The following is a 25,228-nucleotide window of genomic DNA, read 5'->3' on the forward strand; positions in this document are numbered from 1 at the left end:
CCTGCAGCAGAATTTGCTTTTTTACATTCAGTTCCATGACGTAGCCTCCCAACATATCAGTCTACCCATCCGCTTCCTCGTCCTCTCTGTTTCCAATGCACACAAGTCATGGGTCCGGGCCCGGCTTGCACATTTCACAACAAATTAATTCAGTTGAGCATAACCCCTGCAGAGAGCTGAGTAACACTCTCAGTGGACCCCTTTCTAACTCTTTTTCCGCCACTCTTCCGCCCACTCAGCAGCAGGCTTGACTCAAACCCGCTTCTCACTCCTATTCCTTATTTCAGTGATTCATGTCATTCTTTGCTTCTGCAGGATCCCTTGGTTTGCTCCCCTGAGCTCTCCAAATCCCCCAGGCCAATTGTAAGCTTTAAAACCCAAACCCCACAGAGGAGAGCAACATGTGGATTTTCTGTTTGCTCAGGGAGTAAATTAATTTAATATTCCCTTTTGAAATATGTACAAAGAAACTGAGTTAAACATCCTACCAAATGTTGTTTTAATATATTTTTTCTTCTTTCTTTTCAGTGTGTCCAAATTTCCAGCTTAGAGATCGCCTGCAGGAGTCAAAGAAATGGGACAAAGGTCCATTCACTAGCATAATGTGTCCAAATTCCTTCACTAAGAGCACATTTCATTTCTACACTTTTGACAAAATGAGATTTGCACTTTTAACAAAGCATTTACAGTATGTCAACATTTTTAATCACAGTTCTAATCCTCATATCTGAATTTAAATTTGTGCAGATACTAATATTTTTCATCTTCAATATTAGAATTGGTTTGGGGCCACAACAATAGAAAATAAATGACTATAAAGGAATAGTCTGAAAAGATAGAAAATACAGATGAGGTACTAGTGTATTTGTATGTAACTGCAGTCTCCCTGTTAGGTTTTAGAGATTGTATCCTTATGTTGTGTCAAAGTATTTCAATAGTCAGCCAGCTTTTCCAAATCTCACACAATCCCTGGGAAATAGAAACTGAAAGCTGAAAACAATGAAAATACTTTCTTTAGTCAGCCTTCCTGTTGCTGCTAAAGCTTTTTGGTGCTCTATAACCTACTTCTTAATGCACTGAGTTCGCTACTCATTTATCTTTGAAGCAGCATGACCTTCAGCCCTGCTTAAACCATATTACAGATAGATGTTCTGTATTTTCCCTGCAAGAATAAGCAGGTATAGACAACAAATGAATGGAAGGATGATTTGTATTTCCTTCCTGCTGACACCCAACTTTCTCCAATGAACTCCAGACTGCTTCTTTTTTTTATACAGACTGTCCATTCTGTGTTTTATTATCCAAATGTGCAACATTTGTTTTGGCTGATGAACTTCCAGTAGAGGGAAGTGTAACCCCTTAAAGAGCCTCAGTTTAACATCTGATCCAGGAAGCATTTTAGAGGCTAAAACCAGCCTTGAATTAAATCTGTCTCAATACTTATTAATATATCAGTTAGCAGCAAATGATTCTTTAGTTTTGTAAGTGCTATGCTCACCTTAGTACCCTTGCTTTGTAAGCAAAATTTGAGTTTTCGTTACAAATTTGTCAAAAACTTTGCTGATATTCCACTGCAGTTGAAAAGAACACAATTTTGCAATTGCGGTGTTTCCATTTAAAAAAGAAATGCTATTAAAATCACAAGTGAAAATGTTTCTGCACTCAGTAAATCATTAAAAAATCATCATCCTCATACCACTTCCTGCCATTGTCTGCATTGCCAGTAGTGACATCCGGTTACATCAGCCAAAAACAAGTTTCTTCAAAATTGCCGTGTTTACATTAAGGAAATTTATTTCCAAAATATCAAATTGTGAAATGTTAAGCCTAACAGAAAAGAAGCTACTGCTACCACTTTTCACCACCATTTCAAATTCAAACATTTGATTTTATTTGCACCATAAATCAAAAAAAAAAAAAAACATGTTAATTTTCTCACTGTTCATGGCTAAAGTTACACTTCCTTCCCAGGGTTTCAAGTGTAGATCACCCTTGTTATTTCCTTGACAGCTGGTTGCAGGAAAGAGGAGGCATCTCTTGTCTTTTGGCAGACCACTGGGGGTGGCAGGTAAAACATATTATTAGCTTAAACCTGCAGGTGTGCAGAAGAGTTTCATTCATCCTGAGCACTTTACCCATTAAATGCTATTAAAGTTTTTTTTTCTTCTTTTAAAGAGAATATTTGATTTTGCTACTGTGCAATGGCATTGTGGGGAAAACTGCCATTGCTCTCATATATTGAGATTGTATTCTGCTGTGAAGGGACTTTCAAGCCTTCCTCAAACCTTTCAGCCATTTCACACACAGAGACAGGCAACCAGGCTCCACAACAAGAAGCCCTCCTGAGTTTATGTAGTAGGCTTGTGTGCATAAAAGCAGCTGTTTCTCCCTTTCATGCTATGCCAGTGAGCTCCCTAAGCTCCTCCACATGGGAGAGTAGCAGAACTCCCCTCGACCAAATAAAGAACATTTTCAGTCTTCATCTGTCCCCTCAAGTTAGAGGAGCCTAAGAAAAAGATTTGACACAAGAAACAAAAAGCCTTATGTCATAAAAGATCATAGATCCTTACATCTGGGTTGAGATTAAAAGCAAAATGCACACAAGTAGAAACACACGCCTTCCCTTCGCCAGTTTGAGAAAGTAGGATTCATGTAAAGATATTAGTCTGGGCAGAGAAAATAAGATCAAATAAACAGCAAAGAAGCAACAGTTTCACATATTTACTGTATGTGAAACAATCAAAAATCAGAACCTTTCAAGAAGCTTTAAATCCCTTTAAACATTTTTACATTCAATGGGCATTTTTCACAAAAGCAAATCTGAAAATTGAGGTTTTATAAGTAAATGTAGGTCTGAAATTAGACTGAGCCATTCTAAGCTCTGAGTATCAATTTCTCTGTATCTCTAGTTGTATGCTTATGGTTATTGCCCAACTGGAAGGTGAACTTTAACCCAAGTCTTGAGTCTTTTGTGGCAACTAAGACGTCCTTTTCTAAAACTGTGACACATTTTGCTCCATTCATCTTCCCATCAACTCTGACAGCTTCCACGTCCCTGTTAAAGTAAAGCATGCAGCAGCTTAGTGCGGCACCACCATGGTTGTATAACCACACGCACACACACACAGCTTTTCACCACACGCAATATTTAATATATAGGCCAAAGTTCAATTTGGGTCCTTTTTGAGTGGAACACCTTCTTTCCCATGGTTGCTGTTTCCTTTACATGCATTGTAGCAAACTTCCAACATTACATATTGCTCCTTTTCAACAATATCCTCGTGATGCTTGTTAGTAAACATTAGGTTTGTAGAGTAAATGGGTGGACAGCCAAGTCTTGGTAGATTTGCAGTTATGTCACACCATTTTTAATTTCAGATAATGGATTGAATGATGCTCGGCAAGAGGTTCAAAGGTTGGGATATTGTTTTATGACCTCTTGTTGTACTAACCACTACAGTTTTGTCTTCTGTGTATGAATCTACTGTTTCCTTACAAATTTTCTTAAACAGCTGGATTTATTCTGACAGTAAATTACAGAATCACAATATGGGAGAGGAAAAAGTAAGATCACTTACTAATAGAAATACTTTTTAAGTTGTACATTTAGCCTCCATTCAGTTCTGTGGAAATTTAAACCAAATTTAGCTGTTAGGTTGTAAATTATGCTGAAACCTCTGAGTGGTGGGATAACGTAAAATAGTGTCCATGGTACAAAAACCTAAATGAAATGCAGACATATTTATGCATGAAATTCATTTTACTGTATCTATTCAAACTGTTTATGTAACTCTGCCCTAATTGGGAAAAAAAAACAAACTCAGAGAAAGAGAAACCAGGAACAAAAATAAGGAGCTGAGGTAATTAGTGTAGAAAAAATCTCTCCTTCGATTTTACTGCAGGCATAATGTTCATGTCGGTAATTTGCAGTGTCAATTTTAAATCTATTTGGATTGGGAAATAGAAGGTATGAAAATATGAAGAGCAGAATAGTCCACTGACTATGAACCTGATGACAAGTTTGCTGAAAATATTGCATATAGGAGCCAGTTAGCTTTCTAATTGGAAAGCGAGACAAACACAATAGCAGAATGACAAACCTAAAAGGTCATGCTATGAGAACTGTATATTTTTAGTTAAAATGAGATAATGTTGTTTGAGTTGCAGAAAATTGTCAATATCCAGGGTCAGACATGTTCCTAAAACAACAGCGGAAATTTCCAAAATGTGTATTTTTTGCTGTGTTTAAAATGCATTCATTTTTTTTACCTGTCCTGGTTCTGTCTTTCTTTGCTTGATTCTGATGTTTATTAAACAAAAGTGGTGTAAAGAGGTGTACAGGCACGTCTACGTCTATGATTATGTTTTTCACACCTCGTAGTGCGGAATTTGATTGGGGACCAAAATTGCAACATTTTTTACATTTTCAGCTGGTGCTGTTCACATTCACACTGCTCTGTCAAACGATCCAAACTCTTTAAAAAAAACCTCCTCGCCTGTGGTGGCGCTGCATCAAGAATTACTGAAGGAAACGTCATGTAAATCTTGTAAAAAGACATAAGTGAAACTTCCTCCTTCATAAAAAGTAATAAAAGATGGAGTGTCCAATTTTAGCGGTTGTAGGATTTTGCTTTTGGAAAAGACCATGAGTCATTTGTCTTGCAACTCATTTATTTTAGATGCATTTACCCAGAATCCCCTGCGCTTCCTGCTTGGTGTTCACATAAGCATCCGAACCACACAAGAGTTCGCTTCATCCGAACTGAGACAAAGGTCTCTTCAGAGTTTGATTACACATTCACACCTCCCTAAACAAACTGGACTTTCTGGGCAAATGACCTGGAGTTTGATAATATAATCCAAGGGATTATATAACCACTCTGGCCCAAGAATCCTTTTTCCAGGATTAGCTGGAGAGTCTCATAGGAAAAAAGGATTGCTAAATTATCTGTTACCTCATCTACCTGATCTCAGACAACCAGGAGACGACGGACGGTGACATTGTTTGTAGATCTTATTTTTATACGTCTTTGTTTTGCATGGTAACATTGGAGGTTTGAAGATGCATGATGAGTGTCAAGGATAGTTTATATCATTTATTTTCTTACAAATGTTTAGATTTTCATTCAAAATTACAAAATGTCCTTTCATTGCAGCGCAACTTCCCGATAATGAAGAAAGTAAAGAGAGATTTCTATAAATTCTGTTATTTTTCCCACTATTCTGTGCAGTAGGTAACAAAAGCAGAAAGATACTCCTATAGCATTTGTTTTAGCAGCATTTCTTTGAGAGCTGGACTCCTCCCTATAATTTGAAAGGCTCTTTATTCTCCATGCATATGCTGCTTCTATTTTCAGCCTCTTTATTGGCCTCTAACATCAAATATAATCAGCAAAGATATTCCACTATTGTGGTAATCAACTACCTATGCATTTTAATGTTTCCTAACTGAGGCATCTTCACATCATCTTAACACATACAGATTTGCACTATCAACTCCTTCATGACCACTTTATCCAGTTACAGCAACAAAGTTCTGTGAATTTGAATAGAATCTTAAATTGGACAGCAAGCTGGTTAAATTGTTGCTGGTTTTTTTGTTTGTTTTTTTGCTGCTCATGTTCTCACTAAAACCAGGAATACAGAGAACACAACAGTTCTAAAATTCTTACTCTGACATCCTGCAGCTCAGAGAACGAACTTTAAATATGTTTGTTAGTTTATAAATCTCTGAATGGTTAAATAAATCCCAACTCAAATAGGCTCATGGCATTTAAATTATGCACAATTGATGTCAGTACTACACGCAGGATGGATCTTTGCATTCATTTTGTTTATCCCAAATTGTGACCCTACTGTCTGGACTTTGTTAAAAGTGTGCAGGGAACATTTCAGTGTGTGTACCTAACAAAGTGGCCATGTAAGTCATCTGCCAGTTTTGCTGGTAACTCAGCCTGACTAAGTCAGATTTTGTTATCTTGCTGTGGCTCACCTCCAACTCTTTCCAGCTAACTTTCTAGGAATCCCTTGTGAGTAATTGACTGAATATGTGAACTGTCTCCTCAATGACTTCAACCCAAGCGGCTTGCTGGTAGTCATACCAGCAAGAGGTCTCCTGTTCCTTTCATTAATGCTAAAGAAAATTGTGCCCAGTGCGGCGAGATAATGCAATTTCCACACACTGCAAAACACGAATGCAAATTAAAATGGCTTTTAGGAAAAATGCCTACCAGACATGAGGAAACTTTGACTTCTGAGAGCTATGCACCTTGTGGCTCTGGAATGATATCAGAAAACCCAGAATGAAAACTGTCTGGTTTAATTGGAGTGTTATATTCACAAAACTGCGGTCTAGTCTTGAATAGAAACTCAGAGGTTGCCCAGCATTTCTTTTACATTCAATTTTCCCCCTGAGCGCTGAAGTGAGGATGTGCCTTGTCTGTATATGCTTCTGATTTGCAGTACCATGACAAAAGAGGAAGTATTTATTTACTGCTTCATAAAAGTTCTACTTCAATTCTTAAGCCATACCTAAAATGTCTGCTGACACTGATACGTTTGTTGGTGACAGCAAAGTGTACGGTAAACAACTCTATAATACATTTACAGTTATATTCACAGCTGCATCTTGGATTATTACATAAGAAAAGACACAATAGTTCTGTCTCACTCATTTTCATCACAATCTGCTGTGCAGCTGCTCTACCATTTCTGCAACAAACTATAATGTGTTTTCTGTCACATAAAGTTTAAATATCTGCTTCTGAAACTGGAGTGAACACCTCACTCTGACTGCTGGTACTTTGATAAATACTGCAGGGATGAACAAGAGCTTTGAGAGAAACAAAACTGTGGCTTGTTCAAAACATCGACTGGAATGAGCTGGATGTTTTGTTTGGGGGGAAAACTGCAAAATCATCTGAAAGATTGTAATTTAGCTGGCCTTGATGGTGTGAATGGTAATTTACGACCATGCGTTACATGAGATAATATGTAAGAAGGTGAAAGCAATATTTACTTCCAGATGTATTTTGTAGCAGTTGTAAGTTTGGCATCCGATGCTTTTAACTTAAAGTAGAAATGGGAACTTGAGTTTTTGATGTTAATTTAAATAGTGAAACCAAAAGAAATTTAGACTTAAAATAGTGCTGTAAAGATTGACTTGGAGAGATTTGACTTGGACTAGGCCAGGGTCTCTTGCTCATATCAGGTTTCTTCCCTACACATTTTATCCCATCTATCCAGCTAACTAGTAGCCTCATTTTGAGGATTTTTCTGAAATCCTCCAGTCACAGACTGATCTAATTTTGCAGTTTGCATTCTGCACGCTTTGTTGTTGCAGCCTTTTCATTTAGCAATTTCACCAAATGGCCTCAAAGGTAATCTGTGTTCACTGCTGGAACATTTTCATCTCAATTTCAAGGCAAAAGAGCAATTAGTAATGAGGAAAGTACCCATCCATAAAAATTCTAGCAGGATAATTAGCTGTGTTTTTATTTGTATGCTCGATGGAACAGACACGTAGGTGCGAAATGAATGCATCTTTATTAAACATCCCTGCACATGATAACAGTGAGAGAGGAGTCAGCATAGTTTTACTCAGCACCACACTGGTATAAAGTGAAAAAAACCAAGAAAGTTAGCAATGTCTAAATGAGCAAAGTCACAATGTGATGAATGCCATCATAATTCAGTTAAAAGAACAATAAAAAATTCTATTTTCAACATGCAAAATGCAATAATCTGACAAAAACTGAGCTATGCAACAAAGAAAGGAAATTCTGTGACTTGCAAATAGAAACTCAAAAAAAAGTTCAGTCATCCACATAAAATCTCTACTTAGTTTAAAGAATTTGTAGACTAAGGAAGAAACTTTTACAGATTCTAGGATGAAAGAGTATTTAGTCAGGCCTAAACCACCAAAGGAGCCAAGCAGGACCCTCAAAAGTTTCATTTTGGTGAATTAGTTAAGAAGCTGGGATCATTATCCTCGGTTTCATCAAAAGTGACTTTTTGGGGCATCTTCCTAAAAGGCAAAGACAGTCATTAATTTCTTAGTATGTGCCCCCACGATGTGGAATATAATCTAAAGTCTAATTTCCTTTTTGGAGGCCTATTATAACCAACCAGCTTTTTTCAAAGGAAACTTCAACCACGGAAGACTTTTCAGGAGTAATTGGGAAAGACATGTCATGAAGACTACTGACCCCGGAAACGAGAAGGGAAAGTCAAATTTGTGTCCACCACAGACAGACAAGATACAGTATTACGTAAAATGATAAGAATGATAAGAGGGCATGTTATGGAGAAAAAGCTTCTCACTAATATTTTAAGCAAAAAATAAATAAAAAAAGGTAAACTAAAACAAACAAATCTTTTTATTTAGACAGCAGCATTATTTTTGATCTGAAGTTAAGAGTTTTCCTCTTTCAAAGTTAAAAAAGCTCTTTGTTTAGAGCTGCCTTTGATTAATAAAAACTGGAACACCATAAAGTGTAGTCTGTTTTTAAACCTGTCATCTTTCTCCTTTACTTTGTCACTGGAATATTTTTTTTTTTTTGTTGGTTGTCTTCTGCTTGATTGATGTTTTATTTTTATTCTAATCATGTAAAGCACTTTGAATAGCCTTATTGCTGAAAATGTACTATACAAATAAAATGGCCTTGCCTTTGTTAAGATCATGTAAATAGTCAAGAATATTTGATATTGGAGACTCAGATGATTATAGAGCAGGGATGAAAATAGGTATACTATTCAGGCTACACTCCTTGGAATTTATCTCTTAAGGCGAGATCATCTATTCATCTCTTATGTGCTCTCTTCCTTGTTTCTCCAGCAGCCATTGGGTGTCCAGTGGGGCACATCCAAAACAAACAGGTCCGGAAACACAGATATACTTTACTGCTAACTGTCTGGCATGGAATTAAGGAAGAAATTTTGAGACATCAGGCTAATTAGATTAATCAAAATATTCTCCATTTTCTTCAAATTCAGAACTTTATTATGTAATAAATTAATTTCTGTGGATATATTTCAAGGTAACACTTCAAACATGCTGCTTCTTTGTATGAAATCCTTAAAAAATGGAATTTATGTGAGATATCAGGAAAATAATTGTGGACTTCCACAGGTTTGTATTACACTTTGGTATAAAGATGTCACCTAGTTACACACAAGCATACACGTTCTGGGAATATCCTGCCACCATATCGTTTAGAAAGTAGACGGGTTCTGTGTCTCAGAGATCAACATGCTTTGGAGTGAAACGAAAGAATTAACCACAAAAGAAAAGTAAAAGACCTTATGAACAGGCTGGTTTGATCCACAGTGAAACTAGTTCTTTCCTGACATGGACTAAATGGCCACTCCAAGAGGAAGATCCAGTTGACATAATAAAAAAATAAAAACCAGCATAAAAAACCAGGTTGCAGTTAACAAAAACAACCAGGGAGAAAACATTTCCATTTTGGAGATATTTCCTGTGGTTTGATGGACTAAAAAAACTTTAAGATTCTTTTACCTAAAGATTTTAGTGACTTTCATTATTTTATAGATTGAAAAAATAATCTAAATACATCCAATGTACAGGATGAAGAGAGACTTAGTTACAGTTATATGTAGTAAAACCAAGCAGAATAATTTAAATGTTATATAATCATGGAAGTCAGATATTTCTGCTGTAGGTTTTTCTGCTCCAGCTTTCTGAACCATTAGTTAGCGATTCAGTCACACCAGGGATCTTTGCTGTTATCCTGAGATCATTTGGTAATAAAGGCTATAAAGGCTTGATGTCAAACAGAACCAAAGCACTGGACTTTATGTGCTGTTTAGCCTTGAGTGAGCTGTTCTGTTTTTGACGAAGAAACAAAATGAAACTCTGTGATCATGAACATGTGCTGCTTTATTAAATTTTGCTTGACACAACCTCTGATTTAGGACCTCAAAGGAAGACTAGAATACGATATCTGCTTGATATTAATTAAAAGATACTACAAAGCCTTGTCTGGGTTAGAGGGGCATTATCAGTGGTTCCAGCCTTGTTGCGTTGCATTGTAAGATGATCCTTGGAGCTTTCCATGCACTGTACATTCAATATACTGTAGGCCTAGAAGGTCAATTTTTTATGTCAAAGTTCAATTTCTTATCTAAATTAGGAACAGAAGCCTAAAAACAGAGTTTTAGTTTTTTGTTACATGGTGAGCACTCCCTTTTTAGGAGTTAAATACTGAATTTCAGTGCCAATTTTAGGAGAATGAAGATTTTATTTACCACAGCATCTGGAAAATCTTCTAATTTTCTGAGTTGATTATGGTTCTTGAAATTTTTTATTATTTTATTCATAGATCAGCCCCGTATTCAAAGAAACAGGGCAGAAATTACAAGAACATACAAGTGCATAGTTAAATTAGAATAACATTGAGAAGCTGAATCATGTACAGAAAGTAAAGAGAGACATTTTGAGTCATTTATGTTTGTTATTTTCATTAATAAAGCGTAGAAGGACTGATTACTTACAAGTATATCCCCTAAAACAAAATATTCCTTTAAGATTCTTAGTGCAACAGAAACCAATGTTTTATTAACAATTCCTTCACATTTAAGGTTCATTCAGCCTAAGGAGCTAAAAAAATTCAGAGCAGTCATCAAAGTAGTTTTCACCATGATGCCACCTATATGCTTGGCGGTTAGAGAAAATGTTCAGTGACTGATGTTTGTCAAAAAGCCTGAAAAATTATATAAGCTAACTAATATTAGCACATATGTATTTGTCATATTTGTTTCCGTTTTTAAACAGGAACTCTGGATTTCATTCATTGTGAACACTGGCTTCATACATCACCTGATATGCCTAATAATCTAATATCATCTAATTTGGATGTCATAATTGCATCTTACATTGTTCACAAAATGTACATCTGCCTGATTTCCCTGAATGAGATATTTTTTTCTAGCTTGCAGCAGATACCTCTGGCTGATCCAAATCAGCCTGGCTGTACCACTGGGTGCTGATGTGGCTGTGAGCTCTTTGTCAGAGCCCAGCGGCACACAGAGAGCTGCAGTACTGGCCACTGCTTTCCTCTTATTTAACCTCTTTGTGACCCAGGATGTGACCCATTCTGGACTCTCTGACAATGGTATTTCAAGCAATGCAGAATCTTAGTTGGGATCATAGCTGACTGAACAATTTTTTAAAGTGTCATGGTATCAGCAAATATTTGCATTATTTTTGCAGATGATTTCTGTGTACTCAGGACCCCTATTTTCCTGCAAAATACCTACTTCACCTACTTCTTCCTGGACTTCCATGCAAACCAACCAACTTACTTGGTTCTCTTGTCAAATAATTGTCCAGATAGATCAATCAACACTCTACTCTTGGTCCTGTTCATTTCTTCTGTCATGCAAACATGTTAACATTCTACAGAAAAAGATTAGGACCACTTGAAAAAACAAAATCTGATTTTAATCTCAGAATTCTGACTTTAATCTTCAGAGACCAAAAGTCAGAAAAATGTCAGATTTTTTTAGATTTAAGTCAGAATTCTGAGGAAAAGTAATCAATCTGACTTTGTTCTTGAAAAAAACAAACAAAACAACTAGACAAGGCAAAAATGACCATCTATAACCATCTCTCTCTAAAACTAATGCTTTGAAGTTTTACCATGCTATGCAAGTGACATCCTTACATAGAGAAAATGTTACGACCCTGCATGGGACACGCATGTCTCCATTATTCATTAACCTACACTTCCAGACATTACTTCATGTGAATATGTTATGCTCAACGAAAGAGCACGAGTTCTGTATCCACCTTTCTGATGTCAGTTATACAGGCTCACGCACAAGGAGATCATTTGGTACCACGACCACTACAAACAGGACAAACTCAATTAATATCCTTTTCATGTATGGATTACATGAAGCTGAAACAAGTCTAATTGTTAGCAAAGTGGGGCTTAGATGTTCTGGTTTACTCTCACAGTGAAAAAGCCTCCTAGTTTAATTAATTGGTTTATTATTTTTCTTTGGGTAAGCGTGCTAGCGTGCCTTGCCTCTGTCTGTCCCTCTCTGTTAGTGTCATGAAAGACTCACCGTCTGTCCAGAGTACACTCTGCTTCTCTGCTAGCGTCGTTTCATATCATCAGGGGAAATGTTTAATGGAATAGATTTAAATACTTTTTGAAGAAAATACTTTTAAGAAACACAAACAGGCACAAATTTATTCTGATTTGTAAACATTAGACAAAGTAGATTTGTGTTAATATTTTTGGATACATAAAACCTTCCCTAAAGATAGGATTTATTAATCGGTGCACACTTCTTTTCTTAATCCTTAACAGAAAATGGTTAAAGAACATAATAACCTCTAAGTGACAGTTATGTGGATGAAAGCACTGTCTTTACCTTTGAGGACTGAGTAAAAAGAGCAGACTGGCTGTTCAAATCATATCACTTATTTCAACCAAAGTACACGAAAAACCATCTCTGACTCCAAACTGTCAAATCCTGCAAGGGCTGCTTCAGCAAAGGCTCACACCAGCAGCCACTCAGCTGAGAAGAGAAAAATAAGGCTATGCAATTCACACTGGTTCATCCAAATTAGAAAATGGCAAATTAGGAAAATGTTTCCAGATCTAATGAATCTTGCTTTCAGCTGTAACATCGCGATAGTAGGGTCAGATTTGTTGTGAACAACATTACAGCATGAATCTGTCCTGCCTTGTATCAGCAATTCAGGCTCGTGGCCTTAACTACTCTAATAGAAAACCTTGGAGATATGATGAAACAGGAGAATAAATGTTCATATGACAGATCCACATCAACTGCATGATACTATGATGTTAATATGGGCCCTTTTTGAGTCTTTGGCACAAAGAATCAATGCAGCTCTAAAGGCAAAAGGGATTCTAACCTGGTACTAGCAAGGTGTAACTGAAACAGAGACCAGAGTATTTACTTTAAAATAGTATTAATTTAATATATCAGACCTGTTTTAGGTGTGAGCTACAAGACAACTGTGTATTTTAAGAAACTGATGCCAACCATAACTGACCGTGCATCACAATAGAACTAGAGTAGAAATAACTGAATGATGCCAGAATTTTAGGTTTTCCTACTTAGGATTTTTGTCAAAAGTAATCATTAACTTCTGTGGTAAATGGTTAAATAAAGTCCACAAGTTATTGCCAATGCGTCTTCCCAGCGGCCTGCCATGTTTGTTAACTCTGAACTCAGGTGTGTTCTCAACAGGTTTTGCAAGAGTTCCTGTCTGACATCTAGATTCTGGTGACTGTAATTTATTTTTGTGTTATGTTGCTTAATACTGAGTCACACTGTATGGTTAAACCCGTTATACAAATACATTTTTATCATCTAAGCATTTAAAAATTGGCTGATTATTTTAACTTCTTGTGAACCAGACAAGAATTTTTTTCTTACAGATTTCAACTTTGGATATAAAAAATGGTACTACTACTCTGATGTATCTACAACATCCTTTGAATGTGGGAAAAGTGCAATACATTTTATCAGCACATTTGATTCTGCACAACAGTGCCACCAAAACTAAAATCACTTTTTCCTCAGCTGTACTAAGCAGGTGAAACTGGTGTACACTAACTCAATGATTTTAAAAGGTTTAGTTGTTTTAGTTCAGTTTTAATCCTAGCGCAACAAATCTCAATCGGCAGTTGGTTTTAGCACTGAATTTTAACAACAGGAAGCTGAATTACCAATAAGAAGCTGAATTGGCCGTCAAAAATAAAATCCCTGGGAATGCTGGGATTATCAAAACATTTCTGCTCAGAGGGGAATAATGTGCAAGGCAGAGCAGCTACATGAGTGTACACAACTACCACCAAAACCCACACAAGTATAATCTACTCAAAACTGTCCCTGACTTTATATCTGTCGCTATGTCTGCTACTGGCTGTGGTTGCTCTTTTAAATGGGACATTGATTTCAATGGGGAATGGCTAACAAAATGCAGTTTTATATAGACGAACAAATCCACTGGCGGTTTTACAAATGATTGTACTGGTCCCAAGTGATGGGAGTGAAAGCAAGCTGCAACTCAGCATGGTGAGGATAAAGACTCTGATGTGCAGCCTTCTCATTGAGAACTTCACATGAATGTGGTTTAAGGATAGAGAAGTCATACCCAAGGCGTCACTGAAAGAAGTGCTGTGATAAAGCAGTGTGCAAAGGGAAACAGTGGAGAAAATCTGACGGTGAAAGCTTAATGGCTGCATCTCATGTGGAATGGAAGACACATATATGCAAGGGTTTACAGAAGTATTCATTTCCATTGAAGTTTTTCACATTTTGACACGTTACGACCACAAAATGCAATGTTTTCTAGAACAATCTAAAATAGAGAATAATTGTGAAATTAAACTTGTTTTTCAATCTATTTTTTAAAATATCTGAAAAGTGTGGCTGGAATATGTCAACAACAAAGGTCAAACGAGACAAAACATCCTTCAGACCTGAACACCAAAAGAACATTCAACTAATGTGAAACTATTCACCAAGTGTAAACAAGAAGGGGGAAAAACACAGAGTAAAGATTGCAAAAATATAAAACAAGTTTCTCCACAGGCCAGGAAAAAGAATTAAACTCACATAAGAAAAGTTTTCAGTTTAAAAGCAAAAAACTGTCAATATAATGTGAAACTTTGATTAGTTTTGCAAGAATGAAAGCCTCCTCATTATTTAGCTGTCAGGAAAGTTATGATCAAAAGCTCATCTCTGTTGATCTGACTCCAACAAAGTCAGAAAGCTGACTTGAGACAAGCCAGTGATATTCCCCTCCAGAGCATAAATCAAAACCACATCACAAAACACAGAGTTGTGCTCAACCAAGTGAAAACCTGCAACCGTACAAGCAGCTCCATCAAGTCTTTTTCAAAAAGACAGAAAACAGATCTTGATCTTATGCTGTAGTAAATGCATGGGGACAGTTACAGCCACAAATGAGAGTTTAAAATTAGTCAACCTTGCTTTTGATAAAGTTTGTAATTTACAGGAAAAGCTTTCAGGATTTCAGGGAAAACTTGACCACAATCAAACACCTGGAAGCAGTTTCTAAGAATCCAAGTGGAAATCTGTCTAACGTCACTGAATGCAGTATTGATTTCTAATGGAGGCTGATTAGCTCAATTCATTCTCATCTCGCTCCTGTATCCATTTGACAGAAAAACAGACAAAGCAGAATTGGAAAGGATTTAAAAAAACATTTAGAATTTGTGAATCCTGCAGCTGAAATATAAAATTAACTCCCCAACTGTCACCCATATTTGTAGGTAAAAAATATTGGATATTAAGTTTATGATTGGAGTTTTTAGGTAACAACAGGTTCACTGGTAGATTTTTAAACTGAAAAAGTTGTGTTTGCATTTCTAAGAAGTTTTAACATGGAGACTGAAGTCAGTATTAAAGCTGTGTTGCCTTCCCTTCAAGCTTTAAATAGGCTCTGGCTTCATGTCTAACTTCAGTGATGTTATCTTCTTTTAAGTGTTGGAATCAGTGATGTGACAATAGCGAGAGCCCTGGAGCATTAACTTGTCCAAATCAGTTCACTTGAGGAACACCCTTTAAAACCATTGTGATAAAGCACCTTGTGAATCCGCATTTCACTTACCTCCCTACTCAAATTACCTCAGAATCCACACTATCTTGATATACAGCTCACTGTTTTGAAGTTAAGAAGATTATGCAACAAAAGTTCTCTTAAGAAATGCATTTTTAAATGCACTACAGCACAGGTCTGCAACTCCAGTGTTTGAGTGACACTAAGCAACATTTAGATGCGTCTCTGCTCCAACGCAGGTGAATCAAATGAACGGTTAATGACCAAGCCTTTGTAACATTTGCTGATACACTTAAGAAGGAAACTTAGTCTTTGTGATTTAAAGAAAAAAATCCAATAAAATGCCCTAAATCCTCATGGGAGAAGTTTTAGTTTGAAAAGTTATTTTCTAAAAGGTATGTTTGGCACAAGAACAACATTACAGATCTTCAAAAACAACACCGTGCACATTTAAACTAGAAGTCTGCAGCAGGGATTTAAAACTGGACCCAGAGTTCTCTATATTTTAGATTTTTCTCTGCTTCATCACACCTGAATCAAATGATTGCGTTGCCTCCAGTGCTGTAGAAGGCTGTTAATCATCCATTTATTTAAATTAGGTGTATGGAAACAGTGAAACAAGTAAAAATTGGAGGGCAGTGGGCCCTTCAGGGGCTGGTTGAAAACCTCTGGTCTACAACATAAAAAAAAGAAGAAATCTGGTATGTTTTACACTTTTCTTGCATTTGGGTTAAGACCGCCTATGCAACCAATACCTTAGCAGACTCTGGGGAAATTAAGGTAATCCTATAATTTATTTATGCTTGCAGATTGGCTCCAACTCTGATGATGAAAAGAATACATTAACAGCAGTTGAAATGTTTTTGAAAATGCATTTAAAGTTTAATATATGCTCTTTATCCACTATGCGGAAGAAATGTTCTTTATATATCCAAGCTATTTTGAATGAAAACAGCAGATGATGATGTATCACATCAAATGTGACACGCAGACTTGGATAAATTTGTCTACAAAAGCTGTTATTGATTGTTTTATTTATTTATTTAGTGCCAGATTACAACAAAATTGAAAGTGAATGAGCTCCAAAAGCCGTCAGATTAGGGTTTGGTACATCGGTCCACGTAGCTCTCCATCTGGCTCAATATTACCATGCAGAAAGAAGGATTGCAAGCATTTAACCAATACAAACAACAAAAAGCTGACAGCACTCCAAATGAACTACACTGCTCTGTAAGCACACTCCTTCAGGAGACATGTGGAGTCACAACAGGGACAAAAATTTGCCTCTTTTTTAAAAGCAATCATATGATTTATGTTGTTTCTTTAAGGCCCAGTGGGCCAGTTATTAGATTTACTGCTAAAGGGAACATTTCTGATGCTCTTTTCTCTCATACATTTGACTCACTTCATGAATTTTTAATTTCTTGCTTAAACTTTGAATTTTTAACTTTCTTTTGATCTGTTTTAACAATATGAGTTATGAAAGACATTACTTTTAAACAATTTATGAGGAAGTTTCCGCCACCATCACTTTGTTGCGTTAAATGAAGAATCTTTTAACCTGTTTTAATGCGTCAAAGCTGAGTCCAACTTTCTCAGGTGACAGACTTTATTCACCTTCTTGAGATGTGATCTTTTACCTGTCCTCTTCAATTTTGTTGTTTGTACTCTGGGATAGAACAATCGAGAGTGTGTCAGTGAAAAGAAGAGCAGATGAAAGAATCTGAGACTTGACTGACATTGAAGCATCGGGAAACATTCCTTTAATCCGTGGCATCTTGCATCCTGAGCATTAAAAGAAAACATCCACTCCACACATTTCATGCCATGGTCATACACGCTTTACTTTGCTGCAGCTTTAAGCCTGTAAAGTTTGTATTGGCTTGCTTCTTCCCTTCTCCAATGTCACTTTTGTTTTCTCTCCTCAAGCTGCGCTGCATTTAAATTCTCCTTGCAAAGCGTAGAGCTCTCCGCTGATCACAGTAAAGCTATCGAAGGATTCAGAGCTGAGCACCAAAGTGGTCTGCCAATATTCTCTGGGAGAGGCAGAGTTGACATTTCTGCATTTGTGAGACTTGCAACTTTAAACTTGTTCATACTGCAGTTGGCTGAATGGGGATCTTTGATTGGCTGGACGAGCTCATCTTAAGACAGGAGTCTCAAACTCATTTTCATTTTGGCCCACATCAAGATCATGAATGTTCTCAAAGAGCTGGCTGTGGCAGAATGTATAGACACAACTACCTATTGAGAAACCATTAAAATATTGTAGCTTTTTCTGCATTTGATTAGTACTTCTTAAGATTAAATGATATTTAAGATATCCTGTCAGTCAGCATTGGGTTACTGTGCTCTGTAGCTTTCTGTCATTTAACTATTTAAAGTATTGGCCTTTAAAAAAAAAAAAAAAAAAAAATCTGCTTAAAAATAAAACTGGGGCAGAAATGAAAAGTATACCAACTTCTCCTTACACCAGAGCACCACTGTGCATAACTAATTTGTTTACTTTTTGATTTTACTTTTGATTAATGCATCTTGCTGAGCAGTTCCTCTGAGACAAAATCCATCTTGAGTAAATAATGTGTTTTATAGTGAGGGAACTTAAAATTTAATTTATTAGTTATTTTTAGGTTTTTTTTCTTCCTAATACATTTAACAAAACAAACCGTGTTAAATTGTCTGAAACCAGGAAGTTAATCATGAGTTTTACTGGACTTATACCCACAAATATGACATTTTTCCAGTAAGTGAAATAACCTGGTAGTGGAACTGCTACTTTTGTAACAATATTAAGGAATTATTGGATTAGATCCAGCTCTTGTGTTAAATTACTTGTAACTTAATTTTGACTTATTTCTGGTGCACTAAGTTATTATGCACTAGAAACTAGACCAAAAATACTAAAAATGTTGGTTTTTTGCAGAGATATTTGTCTGAACCTTGTCAAATGTTATAAGTGTTGTCCTACTGCTAAAGTGGAATATTCAAGGGTTACAAACAACTGGAGCACAGAAGATTTACTCAGAACATGACCAGTGTTGTATAAAGTACTGGAATCTCAGAGTCAAGTAAAAGTACAAGTACCTCTCCAAAATACGACTTTGGTAAAAGTCGAAGTCACTGACTGAAATGTTACTTGAGTAAAAGTCTTAAAGTATCTGAAACTTCTTGTACTTAAGTATGGAAATTACTGTAAAAATGGATGTACTCAAGTAATGTAATGAAAAGTACAAGTAAAAAGTAAAACAAGGCAAGTTTGAATGACATTTCTTATATCTTGGTAAACTTGTCAAATAAACTTAAAATAATGTACCCAACCAAGTGCAGGCAAAATGAAACCTGCTAATAAATTGTTCCAGTTTTAAAGAGTAGCACATGTTAATGGTTTGTGGTTTTGAACTTGCATGCCTTTCCTATATTCGTTAAATTTAGTCTAAATTGCTATCGCTATGGCTTCTGTCCCCCATTGAACTAGGGTGACCAGACGTCCTCTTTTTCCCGGACATGTCCTACTTTTCAGACCTAAAAAGATGTCCGGGGGGAATTTAAAAATTGTCCGGGATTTTGGTCAATTGCCTCAAAACACATTACATAGTTTACAGTGGATTATAGGGCACGGCGCTGCGTGTCACGTAATCCCTGAGCCGCGTCAGTGCGGGCAGCACTCTTCTCTGTTCGTCCCACCCGATGCAAGGTGTTCCGATTTCTGATTTCCCCAACAATGGGAGAAGCGAAACAGGTGTATCCTATTGGAGGTGATGAACAAGCCAGGCAAGCAGGCTACGACTTTGTTCGGTAGCCTGCTTGCTAATCAGTAGGTGGGGTCAAAACACTTCGTTTCTCTCTCTCGCTTTTTTGTAACGAGTAACTAAACCACACATTGAAAATGTATCGGAGTAAAAGTACGCAATTGAGTTCGGAAATATAGTGAAGTAAAAGTGAAAGTCATCAAACATTTTCATACTCCAGGAAAGTATGAAGTACTCCAAAATGTACTTAAGTAAAGTAGTGAAGTATTTTTACTTCGTTACTATACAACACTGAACATGACCCAAATGAAAGAGCAGTCCAGGCAGGGCCTAAAATCTGGTCTCGGATATCAGGAACCAGACTGAAGACTCACAATCCCTCTCAATTTCTCTACTTCTCCTTGTCACCTAATACACATGCAAAATTAATTCATCACATCTCTGAAGAGTTCACGTGCACACAACATTTGATGACATGCTTGTGCGGCAGAAACAAGCATAACACCACATCTGATTGTGCAAAGAAAGGCTGTGCTACACAGGGAAAATTCAGTGAGAACCAGACGACTTGCCTTATCTTCAGTGAGGAAGGTGCACTCTGTGCCTGGAAAATACAATGCATACAGGAGAGGCGGCTCCTCACAGTAGCAGGCAAATGTGCACCAAAACATCCAATCACTCTCTCCTTATGACCTCAGCGGGGATTATAACCCCAATTGTATTCAGTGATAGATGCATGTAGTGCTGGATCCTTCCTCATCAGTTCTGCTCAGCAGTGTCATAAATGTGGCAGTGGAATTTCAAGGCTTCTTCTTGCCTGATGCATGAGGAGTCTATGCTGAGCGTTGATGGTTCAAGGGAAAATGAAACCACATGACTATGCCTCTATCTCCTCCTCGGCTCTCTGCATTACAATCTTTGGCATTGTACCAAATAACAATCTGACATGACTTGATTATGCTCCCTGGCTCTTAATATAGCATTGTGGCGGTTCATCCCACTGGTTATATTTCTCTTATCTATTTGCAGCCTTACCTGCTAATGAGGAGGATAGTGAGCACAGTCCCTCCAGACACGGAGTGAGCCATGGCTGCAAAGGAGGGAAGACGCCTGGTTGAATTTATCTGCAATGAGAAAACACAAAGAACGGTTATTTGAGGGGACAGGATCGTAACCGTCACTGGCAACTGCATAATTTGTTGCATTTAAATGAAGTTCCAGCAGACCTATAGCTACCAGACCACTACTGCAGATGGTCTGTGTCCCATTTCCTATTTTGAATCTTAAAGATCCAAAGTTTCACGAATATTATCTACTTAGATAGGTCTCCAAGGCAACGACTGTTTCTCTGTGACTTTGGGTTCTTTCACAGACGTTGAAATGGAGCACAGTCTCTCCAGTGGCTTTAAAAAATCACGCGGCAGAAAGTAGCAGTGATGATTCACCTCGGGGACACGCTGTCAACAACATAATGACCTCGTTAAAGACTTCACCCCAACTTTAACACTGGCACTGAGCTCAAGACTTGGCTGGGAAGTAATAAATGTGCTTCCCTTCTGGGCGGGGGCTCTTGTTGCATATATTCCCATGCTCCCAGTTTCTACCTTCAGTAAGATAAAAGCAGAAACGGAGAGAAAAACCCTTAGAGGCCAGAAAGACTTAAAAGCTGAGAGCCAACAGATGGATGGAAAGCTGGAATCAAGAAAAAAATATTGTGAAGCAGAAATAAAACTTTAGTACTGAGTCATTAGCAGGACTGACAGTGATGTGACTCTGTCATATGATTGTGCGTCTGCTACATATCTCTGTGGGACGCTCCACAGAGATATCCAGAAAGTCATTCTTTACACATTTGACACTGTATCATACAGAGTTTGACACAGAATCTTTGGAACTGTCAAATTTTGTCACAAATATATAGACATAATTTAAAGACACATTACAGATGTTTATGAAACAAAAATGATGAGAAATTAAGCTGTTTTCAGATTTTTCACTGTTTTAATTCACCCATGAAAGCTGATAAAAATAATATAAAGAATCATATTGCTAATTAATTTTTTTGTGGCAAAACGACCTAATTCAAAAATAGGTGCAAGGTGAAACCATAACGATACGGTCTTATTTAAAATTTGCATGGTAATATGTGACTTTATTTTCAAACGAAGTAAGAATTTGTGCAGGCTTGGTTGTTTGTCTGTCCTCCTCCCTGCAGGTCTACACTGGGCTGCAGATGCAAAAGGAAAAAGAGAGAATAATTTATGAGTATGTTGTGTAAATTAATTATGTATAAAATATACAAATAAAACTGGCAAGTCCACAACTTGTTGTTTCTCCAAACGTACTATTAAAATTTTATAGTAATGACTGCATTTTTGCATCTTTAATAGGTTTGATCTTTAGATTTGTTTCTTTAAAATATTTGGACATTTAAATAAAAAGCCTTGGTAGCTGGTGACTACATTTTATTATGATAAATAAAATACCAAGAATGGCAAACAACGGTTCTTCTTCTACACACTAAAGAGACTGAAAACACTGAGTTGGAATGGGACCAATCCAGAGCGACTCTCTTGGCCAGAATCTCCACTCATTGAAGCAGCCAGACTTTTAAAAATGAAGGCAAACAAGAATGAATTTATTTGTGGTTTAAGGGCAGATGCAAGGACTTCATATGGAAATAAAGGTAAGATCATACACAAGTTTGAATTTTAATAAAAGACAAATTTGAACTTATTTAAAATATTCTTCTGTTTTTCGTGTGAAGATATTTTTTGAACAATATGTAATTTATTAAAGAATGAATAAAAGCTTGTAACATAACAATGTTTCAGTTAAGGTCAAAATTTAAATATAAGCTTCTATTTTAGGTTTTGAATGTTTACACATCCATCTCCAGAGGACTGAACCACACATCGCGTCACTGTTTGTAACTTTATTAAACCTCATAGAAAATCAGGCTGCAGTCAGCTTGTGCTGGCAGAAAGGCCATGGAGAAGAGCAGACAGTAGATAAAATATTTTATTTTGTGATCTTGCTTTTTTAATCCAAAATTTTCTTTCTGTAAGAATCAAATTGTTGTTTCTGTGTTTCCAGTTTTTGTGGAAATATGTGTAAATCTCTGTTTCAAATAACTCCATCTCCTTTATTCCAGACATGACCAGTTGTTGCTTTTTTTTTTTTTTTTACAAATTAAGACATAACTTTGAAAATGTTTTACAGATATTTTGATTTTTTTATTATTATTTTTTTTAGAAACAATGAAGAGAAATCTCTGAAGTATTACATTTCACCAAAATGTACAAACTCACAACTTAAATATAATATTCACAATCTAGTGAACATTCATTTATGTCCTTTCAGTGTGCAGGACTGTCTGACTCTTTTCCTGTACAGTGAAATGTTCACTTTTCAGTTTACAGTCATGCAATCTCCACTTGAGAACGATTTATGCTAAATAAATGAACAAAAAAAATAAGGGTACATATAATATTCAGTTTATGTAAAATGTTTTCTGGACTTTTTGCACTGGTGTGTAAACACTGTAGTAAACTCTGGGCTGTAAATCAGAGCAATTATGGAGTGGTAAGAGTTGGGGGAATTTAGCAGAATTATTTAACATGATGTGGGCCTAGATACATAGTTTAATTAAAAAAACACATAAAAGACTTGGCTCCTGTTAACACCATGTCGAACATTCTGGTTTGTATGTAAAACATTAGTATTAGATTTTATAAATGTTAATTTTTACAATGCAAAACATTGACTTTGGCACCAGCAGACGGAAGCATGAATTACTGTATATTTGCAGCTTAGCACGGCTTTAAAAGGCTGAATCATTCACATTTGCCTGGAAGTGACCCAGCTGTCAAATTACAGCACTTTGCAATGACCTGATGAGCTATTTAAAGGGCCAGAATCATCACTTTGTAGCCTATGTTCAAAGGTTTCACATTAAAGATCACAGAAATTATATTCTGATGCATGAGAACTGAAAAAGAGCATTTGCTCCCTTTAAAGTTTCCTGACATTTTTTGCAAAATTATTTTAATTTATCCACAATGGAGGGTGGAATAAAATGTCTGAATTATCTCCTGAGCATTTAGTTACAGTCTAATAGAGACCTGCTAATGACAGAATCATTTAATTTAGATGTGTTGAAATGGAAACCTAACCATGTTGCTTCGGTTCATTAGGATTTGCAGGTAATTGATTCTCAATAGCTCTCTTTTGGTTCTACTACAACCTTCTAGGATAGTCTGGACTTTGACTGGGCCACTGGAACACCTTAATCCAATGTTATTTCTTCCTCTCCGCTCTGTTCTAGATTTTCCACTCTGAGATTATTGACGACCCTGTTTAGGATTGCTTTATCCTGCTGACAGATGGACTTACATTTGACTCAAGTTTGGTTTTCAAAAACATGTTGTTGCTCATTATGGTTAAACTTCTCTATATTTGTCTCCTTTAATTAAAGAATAAGAGATAAAATACTTCTCATTTCAACTCCTGATGGTTTTTATTTACAGATCCATCCAGAAAAGATTGGCACTGTCTTACTTTTTTTTTTTTTTTGCATTTGTAAAAAAAAAATAAATAAAAATACTCATGTTAATGCAGATTGATGGACTTCAAATAGTTTGGAAATGAGATTATACTTTTTTACAGATTGCATTACCATTTGCTTCTCTGAGATCATTGTTGATGTATTTCCACCTTGATGTTGTATCAACTCTCCGTCAGATTATGCAGATCAGAAAACTGGCAAAATTCCTGGTTTTAAAATTTGTCACAGAGATGATGATCACTTAATAAAGTGATGTAATTAGCAGCAGCTGGCAGCTATTTTCCATCTTAAATGTAATAAGTGAGGGGACACATAGCAGTTCACTCAAAGCTTTTCCTTTTTAGCATTGCCAGTTTCAATTCTGTTAAATGTCTTTGTACAGCTTAGGTTTCAGATTAAAACCATTTTAGAAGTTAGTAGAGAGTAGATCATTTTTCAAAGTAAAACTGCTTTGTCAATGAATGCAAACCTGGGCCATTCATCAGAGGACCAGAGGAAAGGAAACACTGAGTAGAACCAGTAACTGAGGTAATCAGCTCTGTAAATTTACAGCAAATGACTTCTGGGAATTCAGCAATGTTCCTGACACAGCGCCATTACAGAGAGCAGCTACTTACACCACTACAATTAGTGAAAACATTTTTTTTTTAAGTAGGCTACAAATGAAAGTGCATGCTTGGAAATGGGTAATGCTGCGCGTGAACTTTAAATTATATAACTTAGATGAATAATAAGATGAATGCGTGCAAAACCAAAAAGCAATAATCATAAGGGCCAGCTTTTTGAGAGCGACTGTTATGTAAAATTCATCTTGCCTTGTTTTTTAGTTTCACTTTTTGGTTGTGCCACTGTAATCCGTGCATAAGCCCCTGTAATCCATGTATAAGCGGTCGAGACAAAACTCCTTTCAAAGTGCTGCATGAAGCAAAGTTTGTGACTCCAATCTCAAAACCTCAGTGAACTGATTTGAGAGGTCAGAGAGTAATGAATACAACACTGTTTCCCCCTCACCAGTAATTGGATCCATCTGCCATCTACTTTAAATAACTTTGTGATCTTTTGACAGGTGCATATAAATCACACAAAGCCTTCAAACAAGACTGTGTCCTCAATCAAAATGTACGCATAAAATAGAATCCTAAACTCTCACACCAAATGTGCAAATGAAATAAATAATGTATGTTATTATATAAAAATGATATAGATTAACTTTCAGTTTGATGGATGGGGTATTCAGAAAGGTATGGTTAATTCGAGCTTGTCTGTTTTCTTAAACCCCAGTCACACTGTTGTGTATCTGCTTTGCACTTCAGTGATGGA

General features: G+C 36.5%; 1 protein-coding gene across 1 annotated transcript in view; it reads right to left on the reverse strand.

Moving 5' to 3' along the window:
- The window catches only part of LOC116713483 (gamma-aminobutyric acid receptor subunit pi), a 65,299-nt gene that overhangs the window by 26,838 nt on the left and 13,233 nt on the right, over positions 1 to 25,228 (reverse strand). Inside the window, exon 2 of the mRNA XM_032553660.1 lies at positions 20,377 to 20,465. Within this exon, the coding sequence (XP_032409551.1) occupies positions 20,377 to 20,429 (53 nt within the window). The 5' untranslated portion in view covers positions 20,430 to 20,465. The remainder of the gene's footprint in view (positions 1 to 20,376; positions 20,466 to 25,228) is intronic.

This window comes from Xiphophorus hellerii, chromosome 22, assembly GCF_003331165.1.
Source record: "Xiphophorus hellerii strain 12219 chromosome 22, Xiphophorus_hellerii-4.1, whole genome shotgun sequence".
NCBI lineage: Eukaryota > Metazoa > Chordata > Actinopteri > Cyprinodontiformes > Poeciliidae > Xiphophorus > Xiphophorus hellerii.